A 19,599-nucleotide genomic window follows, 5' to 3' on the forward strand; every position below is an offset into this window, starting at 1 on the left:
TGCACTTAAGATGGCAGTATTGAATCAGGGATTTGGGTCCATCTTTCTGAGAAGAATCTGTCTCATGGGGAAAATCTCAATTGCATACTCCTCGTGTCAACTCTCCTCATCTCCTTCTCAAAACTCATTGGAGGAGAAGTCCAGAGAGGATGGACCTCTGGCTTTCTCATCCAAGGGGATTTGAGAAGGAGACGAGGAGAGAGGACGCGAGGAGCATGTACTTGGGATCTTCCCATTGCCTCTTTAGACTCTTCCTCTGTACAACTGATGTTTAGTGTTTTCCAAAGGCACCTGAAGAGGATTTTCTCTCATATTAACTCATGTAGATGCTTGGGCTAATTTTCACTGAGTCTGTTTGGTCTGCAGACATGGCAGATGGTGAATTAAATAGACAAATATTTGTCATCTTTCTGATTTCACTCACCAACATAACTGAAGTAAGGAATTGCACAAGGAATTGCACAAGCTAATAAAATAGTATTTTGGAGAGGGATTGTATGATAAATATTTTAATCACAGTAATATTTGCATATGCTTCTCGTACTGTCTCATGATTTGCATTATTCCTCCTGATGTTAGCGTTTCGAGTTAGAATGATAGAGCATTCAAGAGTTGAAGCGTCTCATTCGGTGGCAGTTTGCAGTGGGTCAAGGTACGCCACTGTGATTCTTCAATAAATCCATTAAGGCAAGCTTTGTCTGACTGAGAATGGCATTATTTTAAGCTGCTGGCATATTCTTATCAGTAATAAGTTCCTGAGATGTGGCCATGGTAGTCACATCAGGCCTCGTGAAAATGCCACGCTGTTAAATACCTGAAAGTTATTTTTAAATCCCCTTTCCCCAAATGCTCTGTGGGATTGAAGAAAAGTGGTAGCACAAGTATGGAAACAGGTTTACATGCAACATCATATCTTTCTGCCTCTACAGACTAGAGTTTGATGTCCTCCTTGGTGTCTCTGTGTTACGTAATATGTCTTTTGATTGAGTGACAGTTTAACTACAACCCATTTCGTTTCAGTCAGACAGCCTGTGTATGAGAGTTATAGAATAGTCAACCCATATGTAGTTTTCATATGAATAAAATACACATTTTATTTACATAAATTACAAGAAAGCACAAACCGGTTCACCAAAATCTACATTAAAAACATCTTGTATATATTACATTTAACAGATTTACCATAATTTACTCCATGTCTCAAGTAAATCTTCAATAAAAAGAAGGGCTATGATACGGAATCTTTATTGGCATCTCTTTTTAAAATCGCTACTAGTCATAGAATGAAAACAGAATCGGGACATTGTACTCACAGCACTTAGAGAACAACAAAATCAGGACAATCTTCTGTGTGACCTCTTTAATATCTGAAACAGCTGATTCTGGACTAGTGGTTATAGAACTCTGTATACAATGTTTGTCAGCAGAGGAACGTGAGGCTCAGTCAGTCAGTCTTCACAAGGAGGAAGTCGTGGAGTCCACCACTTCTCGCCCGTTACACACCGTTGGCACAATATTGGAGGCTGAAGCTTTAGAAAGAGAACAGTCCATTTTTAACAACAACATGATCAGATTACAATTCACTGAGTCAGATTAGTGGTTAGAGAAGAAGATGAGAGCAGGGGAGGGGAAAATAACGCCTCATTCTAAAGTTTGGTCTGTCAGCACACCACAGGGGTGTAGAGAAGTGATGCGTCTTCAGAAAGTATTCATACCCCTTGACTTGATCCAACATTTTTTGTGTTACAGCCTGAATTCAAAATGGATTAAATCTAGTTTTTTTTCTCACCTATCTACACATAATACCCCATAATGACAAAGTGAAAATACTTTTAAAAAACTTTTTGGGGCAAATGTATTGAAAATGAAATACAGAAATATCTCATTAACGTAAGTATTCACCTTTGGCAGCAATTACAGCAGTGAGTCTTTCTGGGTAAATCTCTAAGAGCTTTGCCCACCAGGATTGTTACATATTTGCACAATATTATTTTTTAAATTCTTCAAGCTCGGTCAAGTTGTTTGCTGATCATTGTTAACCAGCCATTTTGAAGCCTTAACATAGATTTTCAAGCCAATTAAAGTCAAAACTGTAACTAGGCCACTCAGGAACATTCAATGACGTCTTGGTAAGCAACTCCAATGTATATTTGGCCTTCTGCTTTAGATTATTGTCCTGCTGAAACCTGGATTTATCTCCCAGTTTTGGAGGATTTTGCTTGTACTTAGCTCTATTCTGTTTTTATCCTAAAAAACTCCCTAGTCCTTGCTGATGACAAGCATAGCCATAACATGATGCAGCCATCACCATGCTTGAAAATATGAAGAGTGGTACTCAGTGATGTGATTTGTTGGATTTGCCCGAAACACAATGCTTTGTATTCAGGACATAAAGTAAATTTCTTTGCCACATATTTTGCCGTTTTACTTTAGTGCCTTATTGCAAACAGGATGCATGTTTTGGAATATTTTTATTCTGTACAAGCTTACTTCTTTTCACTGTGTCATTTAGGTTTGTATTGTGGATCAACTACAATGTTGTTGTTCCATCCTCAGTTTTCTCCTATCACAGCTATTAAACTCAGTAACTGTTTTAAAGTCACCATTGGCCTCATGGGGAAGTCCCTGAACGGTTTCCTCCCTCTCTGGCAACTGAGTTAAGAAGGATGCCTGTATCATTGTGGTGACTGGGTGTATTGACACACCATCCAAACTGTAATTAGTAACTTCATCATGCTCAAAGGGATATTCAATGTTAGTTTTTTTATTAGGTGCCCTTGGTCTTTGTGGTTGAATCTGTGTTTGAAATTCACCATTCAACTGAGGGACCTTACAGATAATTGTATGTGTAGTGTACAGAGATGAGGTAGTCATAGAAAAATTATGTTAAACACTTATTGCAAACAGAGTGAGACCATGCAACTTATTATGTGACCTGATAAGAAATGTTTTATTCCTGAACTTATTTAGGCTTGCCATAACAAAGGGGTTGAATACTTTTTGACTGAAGACATTTTAACTTTTCATTTTTAATTAATTTGTAAACATTTCTAAAAACATAACTCTACTTTGACATTATGGGGCATTGTGTGTAGGCCAGTGATCCACATTTTCAATTTAATCAATTTTAAACACAGGCTGTAAATCAACAAAATATGGAAAAAGTCAAGGGGTGGTGATTTGTGAATACTTTCTGAAGGCACTTTATAGTGTAATTTGTAGAAATATCTCAATGATGAACAATGGTACTGTAAAATTACTTTTTAACGACCATGATGGTAAAAATGAGGATGATGATGATGATAATAATAATAATGGTGATGATGAAGGTTGTGATTGCCTGTCGGCTTGTACCTTGAGAGAAGCTGGATCCGGGGCCGGTGGTGACGCTGAAGCGGGTAGTGGCCACCCTGAGAGAGGTGACGTTCTTCTGGGGCTGGAACAGGATGATGTGGGTCTTAGGGGCAAAGAGGCAGCCCAGCACCACCGAGCCACTCAGACTGACAGAGATACACATGGTGGTGGTCTGCACCTGAAGGGGGGAGAGTGAGAGAGGGAGAGGACGGGACCAGAGACAGGGATTACTCATCTGATAAAGCCATATTATGGAACACAATACAGCATAGAGACTGAGGAATGTCAAAAAGCTAACAGTAGCCGGACAACCTCAGGAAATAGAAGGTTCCATGTGTGATTGTGTAGTGCTGCCAGCAGCATCTGAGAGGAGAGTGGTGTGAGTGAGCTGTTTGTTTGCCTGTCAGTCCCTCACTTAAGCCCCCTCCACCTTCCCTCCTCCCTTCCGTCCGCCCACATGCAGTTGTGTGTCATCAGCTAGTCCATTTATATCCAGCCCTGCTTTGTCTTTGTCTCTTCCGAGATGCCAGTTTAGTTATAGTGCAGCCTATAGGTAGTGGTGCATGGTGAATGGGTGTTGGGTACATCTTGCCAGCCTGCCATCCCACACACTTCCCAGGCTCAGCAGGTGTCTGTCCATGTCTCCCTGAATACTAATATCAGCATTAGAATGAGTTGGGCTGGCAGGCAGAGAGCACTCAGCAGTGGACACGACGTTCAAGCTGTGCTGTGGTCCTTCACTCACTGCTATCACTGACAGAAGGCTACAGAGAATGCAAATTCACCATAACATGACACAAGTTAATCTTTGAGTTGTGTAGCGAGTCCAATGTGAAATGCACTAGAAATAAATATTGAATTGTCGACAGCCTCTACTTCTGGCAGTCCCTTTGTTGAGCTGAATACTGTCTGTCACATGTAGGCTGCTGTACATTATGTTAAAACATTTATCCATCTTTTTAATCTGGTTCAGAAAATACCCAAAAGCTCGGATAAGAAACTGATGTCAACCTCATGTAACCTGTAGTATCATCAAAGAGTACACAGGTGCTATGTTCCACACTTTGTATTCAGAAATAGTCTTAATAACACTGCAATGTGGGCAGCGTAGCCTTCTGCATAATCATAAGCTTCTAATTGATTTTAATAATGGAAAGATGTGTCTTAGGAACAGCAGAGAGCTGGGAATCTGCTTTCTCAGTAAGACAAACTGTGTTTTCCAAGAGGGTTGAATTCAGGATGCAGAGCATGGCAACTCTGGATGTTCCCAGCCTCCTCTTACGGTGTGTGTGATTCAGTTGTTCATTATGAAAACTGACAAAGATTTTTGTAAGTACTCTCGATAAAACTGTTTTAAAAAGGCTGTGTAGCCTGTGGAAGCCATACGCTACGTATATTCAGGTGTATTATTCCACAAAGAATCTAGCCCTCACAGGGAGAGTGAGATCATTCTACATTTTCAGCCTGAATATATATTTTCAGCAGGGGAATGTACAACATGATTAGGTGATTTTAGGGCTTCTTTTGGCTTGTAGGAAAGAATGGGCAGAGGCATCATGCCCATAGGGGGCACAAGGGCACGTGCCCCCTCAGATTTTTTACAATTATTTATATAAAGGTCTGTCAGGGGTCATTTGCGAAGGGGGCACACTGACTGGACCAGGCAAAGAGTAACCCTCCTATTCTCCTTAGTAAGTGGTTCCTTCCATGGTGCACTGAGGAGCAAAGATATGCTAGGTAGGACACTAGATACTCTAGTGCATGCAGACAGTATCGTCAGTGGAGGAGGAGAGAGAGTGTCCAGTAACACACATAGTGTTTGATTTGATTTTAGCTGCCAGTGATGGGCAGGACCCGGATGTATGTTTGTAAATTAATTTGATCAAGCTATGTAGCCTATTGATTCTTTCTTTGATTAATATATAAAATGAAAATCTTTTGTTGTTTCTCTGTAATTCTAGCCACCTAGCAATTTTATGAAGTTGGCTTTAGCTAGCCAGCTAGATATGTTCCCAATCTCCCAACCTAATAACTAACTGCCAAGCAATTTCAGGCTATTAATCATGTTAGAGTAGCTTTTCTAATTATCTTAGCTGGCATGCCTGCTGGTAAGGTTTCTAGACGTTAGAAAATAAATAAATACATTGCTGTAACTCTCGGGTTATTATACTATACCAGTGTGGCAGTTGTACTAAACTCCTAAGGCATAACAGTTCTTAAAGAATCAATGTGAATCATTCATTAACATGACAATTGAACAGGTAAAGAGGTATGCTTAGATAACCTATGCTGAATATATTTTTTAATACAGTATAATTAGGCATAATGATTATGACTACAGTGCAGGAAAAAGCTGTTTCAGGTGTTTGAAAAATGACCCCCCTGGACCACCCCCATTATAAAGAAAGGTTCCACACCCACAACAGAAGCGCAATCATGGCTTCGGATTCACAGGTGGTCGGTTTCCTCTAGCTTCCACAGCCACAAATAATTTAAGGTCAGGGTTAGGCATAATGTTAACAGTGTGGTTAAGGCTAGGTTAAGATTAGGGTTAGGTTTCATATCACATTTTAAGAAGAGAAATTGTAGAAATGGGCAGGGTTTATGACTTTGTGGCTGTAGTAACGAGTGACAATCCAAGGTAATTTCTGTGGCAGCAGAAACACTAAGGCTCATGGTTAGTGTCATTTTTGGTGCTCTTTATAACCAGGAAATGACGGTAAAAACATGACTTCTCAATACAGAGGTTGAAACAGTGATAACCGATGGGCACTACATCAACATACAAATTGTTTTGCAATTTCGGGAGAAAATAGAACATCTACATTACACGGTAGTCCTAATATCGCTATCGCTAACAGATCTCATGGTTTATTTTAGGGATGAGGAGACTCTTCGTGATTCCTTACTAAAAGGGAGTTATGAAATCTGAAGACAAGTTGACAAGTTAAGCGACATATTAAACCAATCATATTCACTGTTTCAAACATTAACTTCCACTCTGCACAGGTGTCTTTTTAGTGCATAAAACTTTTTGGTTTCTTTTTTTTTTTTATCATTTAACTAGGCAAGTCAGTTTAGAACCTATTCTTATTTACAATGACGGCCTAGGAACAGTGGGTTAAATGCCTTGTTCAGGGGCAGAACAACAGAGTTTTACCTTGTCAGCTTGGGGATTTGACCCAACGCTCTAACCACTAGGCTGTCTCTTCTTTAACATAAGATGTTGCTGTTATGCCTGAATTTTACCCAAAACCAACAAGGAAGTCTGCAGGGTTGATTAATTTAATTTCAGCAAGCCATGACACCAACCATCTCAGATTGTTCTGAAATGGTTTCTGTAGTTAGAAACAGATATGGTAACAGTTCCTGCAACATTATTATGTTGAAAGACAATTCGAACTTAAGCTAATTGATTGCACCCAAATTGGCCATTTAAATGTACAGGATTCGTATGAAATTCATGAAATAAATATGAAGCTGTGGTTTGGATAATTGTTTATTCAACCTATGTAATGAATTTGGTGAGTTTTTTCCCCCCCAGTTCAGAGAAATTACTCATTGAAGTTCTTAGGTTTATGCCCCATCATACAACCTGATAATATCAGGTTCTGATCACTAGATGGTGCTGTTCCTGGTATTAGGTGAAGAATGTGTGAAGAAACCCCCCCTCAAAGTTAATTCAAAAATTAACATTCAAATGATAATGATTTATACATGTAGAGTGAAGAGTTAAAATTAGAACAATTTACACTACATGACCAAAAGGATGTGGACACATGCTCGTCAAACATCTCATTCCAAAATCATGGGCATGAATTTTGAGTTGGTCCCCCCTTTGCTGCTATAACAGCCTCCATTCTTCTGCAAAGGCTTTCCACTAGATGTTGGAAAATTGCTTTGGGGACTTGATTCCATTTAGTCACAAGATCATTAGTGAGGTCGGGCACTGATGTTGGGCGATTAGGCCTGGCTTGCAGTCGGCGTTTCAATTCATCCCAAAGGTTTCGATGGGCTTGAGGTCAAGGATCTATGCAGGCCAGTCAAGTTCTTCCACACCGATCTCAACAAACCATTTCTGTATGGACCTCGCTTTGTGCACGGGGGCATTGTCATGCTGAAACAGGACAGGGCCTTCCCCAAACTGTTGTCACAAAGTTTGAAGCACAGAATCGTCTAGAATGTCATTGTATGCTGTAGCGTTAAGTTTTCCCTTCACTGGAACTAAGGGGCCAAGCCCAAACTATGAAAAAATCCCCAGACCATTATTCCTCCTCCACCAAACTTTACAGTTGGCACTATGCATTCAGGCAGGTAGCGTTCTTCTGGCATCCGCCAAACCCAGATTAGTCGGTCGGACTGCCAGATGGTGAAGCGTGATTCATCACTCTAGAGAACACGTTTTCACTGCTCCAGAGTCCAATGGCGGCGAGCTTTACACCACTCCAGCCAATGCTTGGCATTGTGCATGGTGATCTTACACTTGTGTGCGGCTCCTCGGCTATTGAAACCCAATTCATTAAGCTCCGGACGAGCAGTTATTGTGCTGATGAGGCTTCCAGAGGCAGTTTGTAACTCGGTAGTGAGTGTTGTAACCGAGGACAGACGATTTTTACACGCTTCAGCACTTCCCGTTCTGTGAGCATGTGTGGCCTACCCAGTTCAAAGCTGAGCCGTTGTTGCTCCTAGACGTTTCCACTTCACAATAACAGCACTTACAGTTGACCGGGGCAGCTTTAGCAGGGCAACATTTGACAAACTGACTTCTTTGAAAGGTGGAATCCTATTACGTTGCTACGTTGAAAGTCACTGAGCTCTTCATTAAGACTATTCTACTGACAATATTTGTCTATGGAGATGCATGGCTGTGTGCTCGATATTAGACACCTGTCAGCAACGGATGTGGCTGAAATAGCCGAATCCACTAATTTGAAGGGGTGTCCACATACTTTTGTATATATAGTGTATTTTGTGTCCATATGCATCTAAAAAAAAAATCATATGAAAACAAAAAACTGCATTGAGGACTACTCATTCTTCATTTTATTCTTTCAGTTTATTTTCTTCACTGCATCTTCTTTTGCACTGATGTCGCTACATCCCATATCAGTGTTTCACAATCCTGGTCCTCGCGTTTCTCCAACAGTACACATTTTTGTTGTAGCCCTGGACAAACACACCTCATTCAACTTATTGAGGGCTTAATGATTAGTTGACAAGTTGAATCAGGTTATCTTGGATGCATGAATTTCACCTTACTGTCTATTACGACTGGAATACGCAGCATCCACCCAAAGGGGAAATTCATGCATTCAAGTTATCCAGCAAGGTAATTTTCTCGGCAAACAGAAAGGACACATTCTATGTACCAAAAACAAGCATCATATTCTGCACAATTAATTCACCAACCACTGCAACTGGTTGGCATTGGGTAAATCCCTTTGAATCCAATCACTTTTTGACAGCATCCATTTTGATTTGAATGACAACCTTCCATAAATATTTGCCCATTGTAGAAGTGCTCAGAAAGTAACTTTTTTGGACCTGAATGCCAAAACATTCAATAGATAAAAGTGCTCAAATTTGACCCGTTTTTGCACAACCCACCATACCGTGAGACATCCATGTCTTCATCACTGAAAAGACAAATGGTTGAGATATAATATGAAAACTTACAAACATGGTTGTCAAACTTTTTTATAATTTCTGAAAAAAAATATTTTTCATAAATATTTCGTCATTTTTTAACCATTAACGCCAATTATCTAAAAATGAGTAAACTCAGATTCTTTCATATTCGCATATTTTGTAGCTTAGATCCTATTTTACATAATCTGAGGTTTTGTGTTGTGCCCGCCACTGCTCTTGAATGCTCTTGAATTTTTTATTTTATTTTATTTTATTTCACCTTTAGTTAACCAGGTAGGGCAGTTGAGAACAAATTCTCATTTACAACTGCGACCTGGCCAAGATAAAGCAAAGCAGTGTGACACAAACACAGATTTACATATGGGATAAACAAATGTACAGTCAATAACGCAATAGAAAAATCTATATGCAGTGTGTACAAATGTAGTAAGATTAGGGAGGTAAGGCAATAAATAGGCCATAGTGGCGAAATAATTAGAATTTAGCATTAACACTGCAGTGATAGATGTGCAGAAGATGAATGTGCAAGTAGAGTTACTGGGGTGCAAAGGAGCAAAAAACAAAAAACAATATGGGGATGAGGTAGTTGGGTGGGCGTTTTACAGATGGGCTGTGTACAGGTGCAGTGATTGGGTAGCTGCTCTGACAGCTGATGCTTATAGTTAGTGAGGGATATATGGGTCTCCAGCTTCAGTGATTTTTGCAATTCGTTCCAGCCACTGGCAGCAGAGAACTGGAAGGAAAGGCGGCCAAAGAAGGAGTTGGCTTTGGGGATGACCAGTGAAATATACCTGCTGGAGCGCGTGCTACGGGTGGGTGTTGCTATGGTGACCAGTGAGCTGAGATAAGGCGGGGCTTTACCTAGCAAAGACTTATGGATGACCTGGAGCCAGTGGATTTGGCGACGAATATGAAGCGAGAGCCATCCAACGAGAGCGTACACGTCGCAGAATACAGGGTGGGTGTCATGTTTTGGCTGATAAATGTACTAAAATGGGGATACAATTTACATTTCTACTTTCAAATGGAACACAAAGATGGTTGCTGGTCCAAACCAATGTTATCTCTAAGCTTCCAAAGTGTGCGGAGGACTGCCTTGCAGAAGAAATAGCAACCCGCTCAGAAAAGCACGAGATTGACTTTACTTAACTTTCTAGAGTTTTCCCCATGAGTTAACACTATGAAGGTTTCCCTTTTCTGTGGGAATTGTGATCGAATCAATGTAATATTAGCCACCTTGTTAAGCGCAGCAGCACAGGGGATCCCAAGAGCAGACTCAGACCAGGAAACAGGGATGAATGAACCAAGATATGTATTGTAACACAGGGAGAGATGAAGTGCCGATCCAAGGAAGCTCGGATGAGTTGTAGTAAACCAGAAGTGGAGGCTGAAGTTGAAGTGAGCTGGGTTGGGACAGAGTAAGCAGGTCCGGAGGGGAATCCAAGCGAGTGATGGTGAGTTGAATACAGAACAGGGTAGCAGGGTGGTGAGATGTGAAACAGGAGACAGGAACCAGAGTCAGTGGCAAAACTGCAGTGAGAGGAGATAATGTCAGGCAAGGAAACAGGCACAGCAGGATACAGGATCTTAAATAATAACAAATAGCTAGAAGCATGACTGACTGAACAAAGATCACGATCCGGCAGAGTGGAAGTGGCAGGACTGAGTATTTGTAGAGGTCTTGATTATGGAACGGGTTTCAGCTGGTGAAGATCCGCTCTGGCTCCAGCATACCTGTCTCCAACCACACAATCACACACAAACAGAAGGGGAGGGGGAGAAAGAGAAAGTGTCCTGAAGGAGTGGCTGCAGGTCAAGGAGACACCGGATGTCCACTAGGGGGTGTGGCAGGAGCAGATGTGGCACACCTTCAATGTAACATACTGAAACAAAACAAACGTTGCAAGAGATTTTGTTGTAAGCAGAATGCATCAGAGTAGGATTCTACTGCATTGACAGGCAAGACTCAGGCCCGTACTGGTGCACCATAACCAATCAGAGCTGCAGTAGGCCTATATGCAAATAGACCATTGCCATGTATGGATCTTTCCCATTAACTTTGAAGTACACTGTTTTTACAGCATGAGCAGTGGTGAGTAGATGTGCTTGTTTTGACGTCAAAGCGAGAGCTACATGTAGCTGAAGCATGCATGAGAGCACCAGCTGTTCTGGACGACTGTGTGATCACGCTCTCCATAGCAGATGTGAGCAAGACCTTTAAACAGGTCAACATTCACTAGGCCGTGGGCCAGACGGATTACCAGGAGGTGTGCTCAGAGCATGTGCGGACCAACTTCCAAGTGTCAGACATTTTCCATCTCTCCCTGCACGATTCTGTAATACGTACCTACAGACCACCATGTCCCTGTGCCCAAGAAAGCGAAGGTAATATGCCAAAATGACTACCACCCCCAGTACTCACGTTGGTCGCCATTAAGTGTTTTGAAAGGCAGATCACGGCTCACGTCAACACCATCATCCCTGAAACCCTAGACCCACTACAATTTGTGTGTTTGGACCATGATAGTTTGTTGGTAATGTGGACACCAAGGAACTTGAAACTCTCAACAAGCTCCACTGCAGCCCCTTCGATGTGAATGGGGGCGTGTTCGGCACTTCTTTTCCTGTAGTCCATAATCATTTCCTTTGTTTTGCTTACGTTAAGGGAGAGGTTGTTGTCCTGGCACCACACTGCCAGGTCTCTTACCTGTTCCCTATAGGCTGTCTCATCGTTGTCGGCGATCAGGCCTACCACCGCTGTGTCATCAGCAAACTTAATGGTGTTGGAGCCGTGCTTGGCCACGCAGTCGTGGGTGAACAGGGAGTATAGGAGGGGACTAAGCACGCACCCCTGAGGGGCCTCTGTGTTGCGGATGAGTGTGGCAGATGTGTTATTGTCTGTTGTATTCGGCACATGAGACAAATACAATTTCATTTGAATGTAGGCCTACATAGAACACCGCACATTGGCTGCTACTGTAGGCTGAACGATTGATTTGATTTGATCTAACTTTATTTGTCACATGCGCAGAATTCAACATGTTTAGACCTTACCATGAAATGCTTACTTATAGTTGAAGTCGGAAGTTTACATACACTTAGGTTGGAGTCATTAAAACAAGTTTTTCAACCATTCCACATATTTCTTGTTAACAAACTTTAGTTTTGGCAAGTTGGTTAGGACATCTACTTTGTGCATGACACAGTCATCTTTCCAACATTTGTTTACAGACAGATTATTTCACTTATAATTCACTGTATCACAATTCCAGTGGGTCAGAAGTTTACACACACTAAGTTGACTGTGCCTTTAAACAGCTTGGATAATTCCAGAAAATGATGTACGCACATGTCACAGTGGCGTGTATAAGTGGCAGAGGAAGTCAGGCGCAGGAGAGTCAAAATAGAGTGTAGCATGGAGTACTTTAATTAAAGTCCCAGTAATCTGCTCCATAACACTCACAGAAAAATATAATTCAAATCTGGGTACGAAGACCCATCGCACACCTATACACAAACACCACAACACTTGACAACGAACAATCTCTGACAAACACATGAAGGGAAACAGAGGGTTAAATACACAACAGGTAATGAAATGGGATTGACAACAGGTGTGTGGGAAGACAAGACAAAACCAATGGAAAATGAAAAATGGATCGATGATGGCTAGAAGACCGGTGAAGTCGACCGCCGAACACCGCCCAGACAAGGAGAGGCAACGACTTCGGCAGAAGTCGTGACAGTACCCCCCCCCTGACGCGCGGCTCCAGCAGTGCGTCGACACCGGCCTCGGGGACGACCCGGAGGGCGAGGTGCAGGGCGATCCGGATGGAGGCGGTGGAATTCTTTTAACATGGAAGGATCTAAAACGTCCTCCACCGGAACCCAGCATCTCTCCTCCGGCCCGTACCCCTCCCAGTCCACGAGGTACTGAAGGCCCCTCGCCCGACGTCTCGAATCCAAAATGGATCGAATAGCGTACGCCGGGACCCCCTCGATGTCTAGAGGAGGCGGAGGAACTTCACGCACTTCAGCCTCCTGGAGCGGGCCAGCCACCACCGGCCTGAGGAGAGACACATGGAACGAGGGGTTAATACGGTAATTAATGGGCAGTTGTAATCTATAACATACCTCGTTCACTCTCCTCAGGACTTTAAACGGCCCCACAAACCGCGGACACAGCTTCCGGCAGAGCAGGCGGAGGGGCAGGTTTCGGGTCGAGAGCCAGACCCTGTCCCCTGGTACGAACACCGGGGCCTCACTGCGGCGACGGTCTGCGCCAATTTTCTGGCGCCTTATGGCACGCTGAAGGTGGACGTGGGCTGCCTCCCAAGTTTCCTCAGCGTGCCGAAACCAATTGTCCACCGCAGGAGCTTCGGTCTGACTCTGATGCCAAGGAGCCAGAACCGGCTGATACCCTAATACACATTGAAAAGGGGTAAGGTTAGTGGAGGAGTGACGTAGCGAGTTCTGGGCTATCTCTGCCCAGGGCACGAACTTCGCCCACTCCCCTGGCCGGTCCTGGCAATAGGACCGCAGAAACCTGCCCACGTCCTGGTTAACTCTCTCCACCTGCCCATTACTCTCGGGGTGAAAACCTGAGGTAAGACTAACCGAGATCCCCAGACGTTCCATGAACGCCTTCCATACCCTTGACGTGAACTGGGGACCCCGATCAGACACTATATCCTCAGGCACCCCATAATGCCGGAAAACATGTGTAAACAGAGCCTCCGCAGTTTGTAAGGCCGTAGGGAGACCGGGCAAAGGGAGAAGACGACAGGACTTAGAGAACCGATCCACAACGACCAGGATCGTGGTGTAACCCTGTGAAGGTGGAAGATCAGTCACAAAATCCACTGACAGGTGCGACCACGGCCGTTGAGGAACGGGTAAAGGTAAAAGCTTACCTCTAGGCAGGTGTCTAGGAGCCTTGCACTGGGCGCACACCGAACAGGAGGAAACATAAATCCTCACGTCCTTAGCTAAAGTGGGCCACCAGTACCTCCCATCAAGACAGCGCATCGTCCGACCTATCCCAGGATGACCAGAGGAGGGTGATGTGTGAGCCCAATAGATCAATCGGTCGCGGACAGCAGACGGAACGTACAGACGACCAGCTGGACACTCAGGAGGAGAGGGCTCTGCACGTGACGCCCGCTCAATGTCCGCGTCCAGCTCCCACACTACTGGCGCCACCAAACACGACTCTGGAAGTATGGGAGTGGGATCCATGTGTCGCTCCTCTGTGTCATACAGCCGAGACAATGCGTCTGCCTTGACGTTCTGGGAGCCTGGTCTGTAAGTAAGCGTAAACACAAAACGAGTGAAAAACATGGCCCACCTTGCCTTGCGAGGATTTAGTCTCTTCGCCTGCCGGATGTACTCCAGATTGCGGTGGTCAGTCCAGATGAGAAAAGGGTGATTAGCCCCCTCAAGCCAATGCCTCCACACCTTCAAGGCTTTTACGACAGCTAACAGCTCTCGGTCCCCCACATCATAGTTACGCTCCGCCGGGCTGAGCTTCTTCGAGAAAAGAGCACAGGGGCGAAGCTTCGGTGGCACACCCGAACGCTGAGAGAGCACTGCTCCTATCCCAGCTTCGGATGCGTCCACCTCTACTATGAATGGCAAAGAGGGATCCGGATGAGCCAACACAGGCGCCGAGGTAAACAGAGCCTTCAGTTTACCAAAAGCCCTATTCGCCTCGGCCGACCACTGCAAGCGCACCGGTCCCCCCTTTAGCAGTGAGGTAATGGGAGCTGCAACCTGACCAAAACCCCGGATAAATCTCCGGTAGTAATTGGCAAACCCTAAAAAACGCTGCACCTCCTTTACCGTGGTTGGAGTCGGCCAATTACGCACGGCTGTAATGCGGTCGCTCTCCATTTCCACTCCTGAAGTGGAAATCTGATGCCCTAGGAAGGAGATGGATTGTTGGAAGAACAAGCATTTCTCAGCCTTGACATATAAATCATGCTCCAACAGGCGACCAAGCACCCTGCGCACCAAGGACACATGCTCAGCGCGTGTAGCAGAGTATATCAAAATATCATCGATATACACCACTACACCCCGCCCATTCAGGTCCCTGAAGATCTCATCTACAAACGATTGGAAGACTGATGGAGCATTCATCAACCCATATGGCATGACCAGGTACTCATAATGACCTGAGGTGGTGCTAAATGCCGTCTTCCACTCATCACCCCTCCTAATACGCACCAGATTGTACGCACTCCTGAGATCCAATTTTGTGAAGAAGCGGGCCCCGCGCATTGACTCCATTACTGTATTAATCAAAGGTAGCGGGTAACTATATTTTACCGTGATTTTATTAAGGTCTCGATAATCAATGCACGGGCGTAAACCGCCATCCTTCTTCTTCACAAAAAAGAAACTCGAAGAGGCGGGTGAAATGGATGGCTGAATGAACCCCTGACGCAGGGATTCAGAGATATAATTATCCATAGCCACTGTCTCCGCTTGCGACAGAGGATACACATGACTCCTGGGATATGCAGCGTCTACCAGGAGATCTATCGCACAATCCCCCTGACGATGGGGTGGTAATTGAGTCGCCTTCTTTTTACAGAAGGCGAGTGCCAAATCGGCATATTCTGGGGGAATGCGCACGGTGGAAACCTGGTCTGGACTTTCCACCGTAGTAGCACCAACGGAAACCCCTACACACCTACCTGAGCACTCTCGCGACCACCCCGTGAGAGCCCTCTGTGGCCAAGAAACAGTGGGGTTATGAGTAGTTAACCAGGGTAGGCCTAACACCCCAGAATACGCAGGGGAATCAATAAGGAAAAGACTAATCTTCTCCTTGTGACCTCCCTGCGTTATCATAGACAAAGGTGCGGTGACCTCCCTGATAAACCCTGACCCTATTGGTCGACTATCTAAGGCATGAATAGGGAAAGGCATATCAACAGAAACAACAGGAATCCCTAAACTATGAGCAAAATTTTTATTAATGAAATTCCCAGCCGCGCCTGAATCTACTAGCGCCTTATACTGGGAATGCAGGGAAAAATCCGGAAAGGTGACAGAGACAAACATAAGTGCAGCAGAGGGCTCTGGATGAGTATGGTGCCTACTCACCTGGGGTGATGCCAGAGTGCCCTGCCTGCCTTCTCTATTCCCAGAGGAACCAACCCGACACCGATCAGCAGTGTGATCTCTGCGATCATAGATGGTGCTCGAGCGGGTACCCCCTCCGGTCTCCCGACGCACCGTCCCTCCCAATTCCATTGGTTCGGGAGAGAGGGTGCGGGAGGATGGAACAACCAGACCCCGATCTAGACGTCCACGAGTAGCCAGCATGTTGTCCAGCCTGATGGACATGTCCACCAGCTGGTCGAAGTTAAGGGTGGTGTCTCTACAGGCCAGCTCCCGACGGACGTCCTCGCGTAGGCTACAATGGTAATGGTCGATCAGGGCCCTGTCGCTCCATCCAGCGCCGGCAGCCAAGGTCCTAAACTCCAAAGCAAACTCCTGGGCACTCCTCGTCCCCTGCCTCAGATGATAGAGGAGCTCACCCGCCGTTTTTCCTTCGGGAGGATGGTCGAATACTCTCCTGAAATAAAGGGTGAACTCCTCAAAATGGTCCAACGCCGCCTTCTCCTCTCTACACACAGCGCTGGCCCACTCCCGGGCTTTCCCGGTGAGGCATGAGACGAGGGCGGAACTCTTCTCCCGGTCGGATGGTACTGGGGAGACCGTGGCCAGATATAAGTTCCGTTTAAGGAGGAAACCCTGGCAGCCAGCAGTATCTCCGTTGTAACCCGTGGGTAGGGGTAAACGGATTTTATTAGGTTCAGGTGGGGAAAACGCGTTAACGGTAAATCCCAGTTGTGGCAGTGGAGGCGCTGGAGAAACTCCCTGTCTCTCCAAGCGATCCATATTCTGGACAATACGATCCATGATGGCGCTCAAACAGTCAATCTCCTTAGCTTGTTCCATAACGCGCTTTTCCACCTCCATGGCCGTCGTATCCTCTCCTGCTGACTTCATATATATTGGTCAGAGATTCTGTCACAGTGGCGTGTATAAGTGGCAGAGGAAGTCAGGCGCAGGAGAGTCAAAATAGAGTGTAGCATGGAGTACTTTAATTAAAGTCCCAGTAATCTGCTCCATAACACTCACAGAAAAATATAATTCAAATCTGGGTACGAAGACCCATCGCACACCTATACACAAACAACACAACACTTGACAACGAACAATCTCTGACAAACACATGAAGGGAAACAGAGGGTTAAATACACAACAGGTAATGAAATGGGATTGACAACAGGTGTGTGGGAAGACAAGACAAAACCAATGGAAAATGAAAAATGGATCGATGATGGCTAGAAGACCGGTGAAGTCGACCGCCGAACACCGCCCGGACAAGGAGAGGCAACGACTTCGGCAGAAGTCGTGACAGCACATTGGTGCGAAAAGTGCAAATCAATCCCAGAACAACAGCAAAGGACCTTGTGAAGATGATGGAGGAAACAGGTACAAAAGTATCTATATCCACAGTAAAACGAGTCCTATATCGACATAACCTGAAAGACCGCTCAGCAAGGAAAAAGCCACTGCTCCAAAACCGCCATAAAAAAGACAGACTACGGTTTGCAACTGCCCATGGGAACAAAGATCGTACTTTTTGGAGAAATATCCTCTGGTCTAATGGAACAAAAATAGAACTGTTTGGCAATAATGACCATTGTTATGTTTGGAGGGAAAAGGGGGATGATTGCAAGCTGAAGAACACCACCCCAACCGTGAAGCACGAGGGTGGCAGCATCATGTTGTTGGGGTGCTTTGCAGGAGGGACTGGTGCACTTCACAAAATAGATGGCATCATGAGGTTGGAAAATTATGTGGATATATTGAAGCAACATCTCAAAACATCAGTCAGGAAGTTAAAACTTGGTTGCAAATGGGTCTTCCAAATGGACAATGACCCCAAGCATACTTCCAAAGTTGTGGCAAAATGGCTTAAGGACAACAAAGTCAAAGTATTGGAGTGGTCATCACAAAGCCCTTACCTCAAACCTATAGAACATTTGTGGGCAGAACTGAAAAGGTGTGTGTGAACAAGGAGACCTACAAACCTGACTCAGTTACACCAGCTCTGTCAGGAGGAATGGGCCAAAATTCACCCAACTTATTGTGGGAAGCTTGTGGAAGGCTACCCGAAACGATTGACCCAAGTTAAAGAATTTGAAGTCTATGCTACCAAATACTAATTGAGTGTATGTTAACTTCTGACCCACTGGGAATGTGATGAAAGAAATAAAAGCTGAAATAAATTATTCTCTCTACTATTATTCTGACATTTCACATTCTTAAAATAAAGTGGTGATCCTAACTGACCTAAAACAGAGAATTTTTACTAGGATTAAATGTCAGGAATTGTGAAAAACTGAGTTTAAGGTGTATGTAAATTTCCGACTTCAACTGTACATGCCATTAACCAACAGTGCAGTTCAAGAAGAGAGAAGAAACCAACAGTTGAAGAAAATATTTACCAAATAAACTAAAGTAAAAAAGAAAAAAGTAAAACAATAAAATAACAATAACAAGGCTATATACAGGGGGTACCGGTACAGAGTCAATGTGCGTGGGTACAGGTTAGTCGAGGTAATTTGTACTTGTAGGTAGGGGTGAAGTGACATGCACAGATAATAAACAGTGAGTAGCAGCAGTGTAAAAAAACAAATCGGGGGGGGGTGTCAATGTAAATAATCCGGTGGCCATTTCATTAATTGTTCAGCAGTCTTATGGCTTGGGGGTAGAATTTGTTAAGGAGCCTTTTGGTCCTAGACGTGGAGCTCCGGTACAGCTTGCTATGCGGCAGCAGAGAAAACAGTCTATGACTTGGGTGACTGGAGTCTTTGACAATTTTTTGGGCTTTCCTCTGACACCGCCTACCCTCTGTAGCGCCTTGAAGTCAGATGCGGAGCAGTTACCATACCAGGAGGTGATGCAACAGCTATTTCCATATTAAAATGTTATTGGATGCATTTTCTCCATTGCTTTTGATGGTAGGCCACTCTGGTAGGCCTACATTACAATCAAATAGCCACAGTAGCCTACTGTTAAAACAAATTTAAAGCAGGTAGAGCCTCTGTGCCGGAAGTTGCACAGAATTTTCACAACTTTCAAGTTTGCACTCAGCCGACCTGAAATTGTCTCAGTGACTAAAATAATTTGAGGGTACATTGGTCTAGAAATCAGAGAATGTTGACTTGAATGGGAATATCTGTTGTTTTTAATTATACTGCCAATCCTGTATAGGAAATCTTTTGAAATCATAGAAATATAAGTAATAAAATAGACATGACCATTTAAGTTGCCATTTAATGGTGGGTGGATCGGCAGCCATCTTTGTGGTAGTAATGAGAAGTTACAATTTCAATGGTGTACCAGATACATTGCAGTAGTCTGAAGGTATAGGTTCATTCTATGAATTATATTTCTCTTGTATTCAAGAGGATGTTGTGTCTCAACCGATAGCGGGCACAGAACAAAAACCTCAGATAAATGTAAAATAGGGTCTAACCTACAAATTTTGCAAATATTAATAACAAT

The 19,599-nt window shown here is 44.1% G+C and overlaps 1 protein-coding gene across 3 annotated transcripts in view; it reads right to left on the minus strand.

Annotated features, from left to right (window-relative positions):
* Nucleotides 1-1,065: 1,065 nt before the first annotated feature.
* The window catches only part of LOC129815470 (metabotropic glutamate receptor 2-like), a 94,274-nt gene continuing 75,740 nt past the window's right edge, over nt 1,066-19,599 (minus strand). For all 3 annotated transcript variants that reach the window (XM_055869343.1, XM_055869340.1, XM_055869342.1), the window contains 2 exons: nt 3,355-3,532; nt 1,066-1,529 (listed from right to left, as the gene is read on the minus strand). In XM_055869343.1, the coding sequence (XP_055725318.1) occupies nt 1,456-1,529; nt 3,355-3,532 (252 nt within the window). In that variant the 3' untranslated portion in view covers nt 1,066-1,455. The remainder of the gene's footprint in view (nt 1,530-3,354; nt 3,533-19,599) is intronic.

The sequence above is a fragment of the Salvelinus fontinalis genome, chromosome 18 (assembly GCF_029448725.1).
Source record: "Salvelinus fontinalis isolate EN_2023a chromosome 18, ASM2944872v1, whole genome shotgun sequence".
Lineage (NCBI taxonomy): Eukaryota > Metazoa > Chordata > Actinopteri > Salmoniformes > Salmonidae > Salvelinus > Salvelinus fontinalis.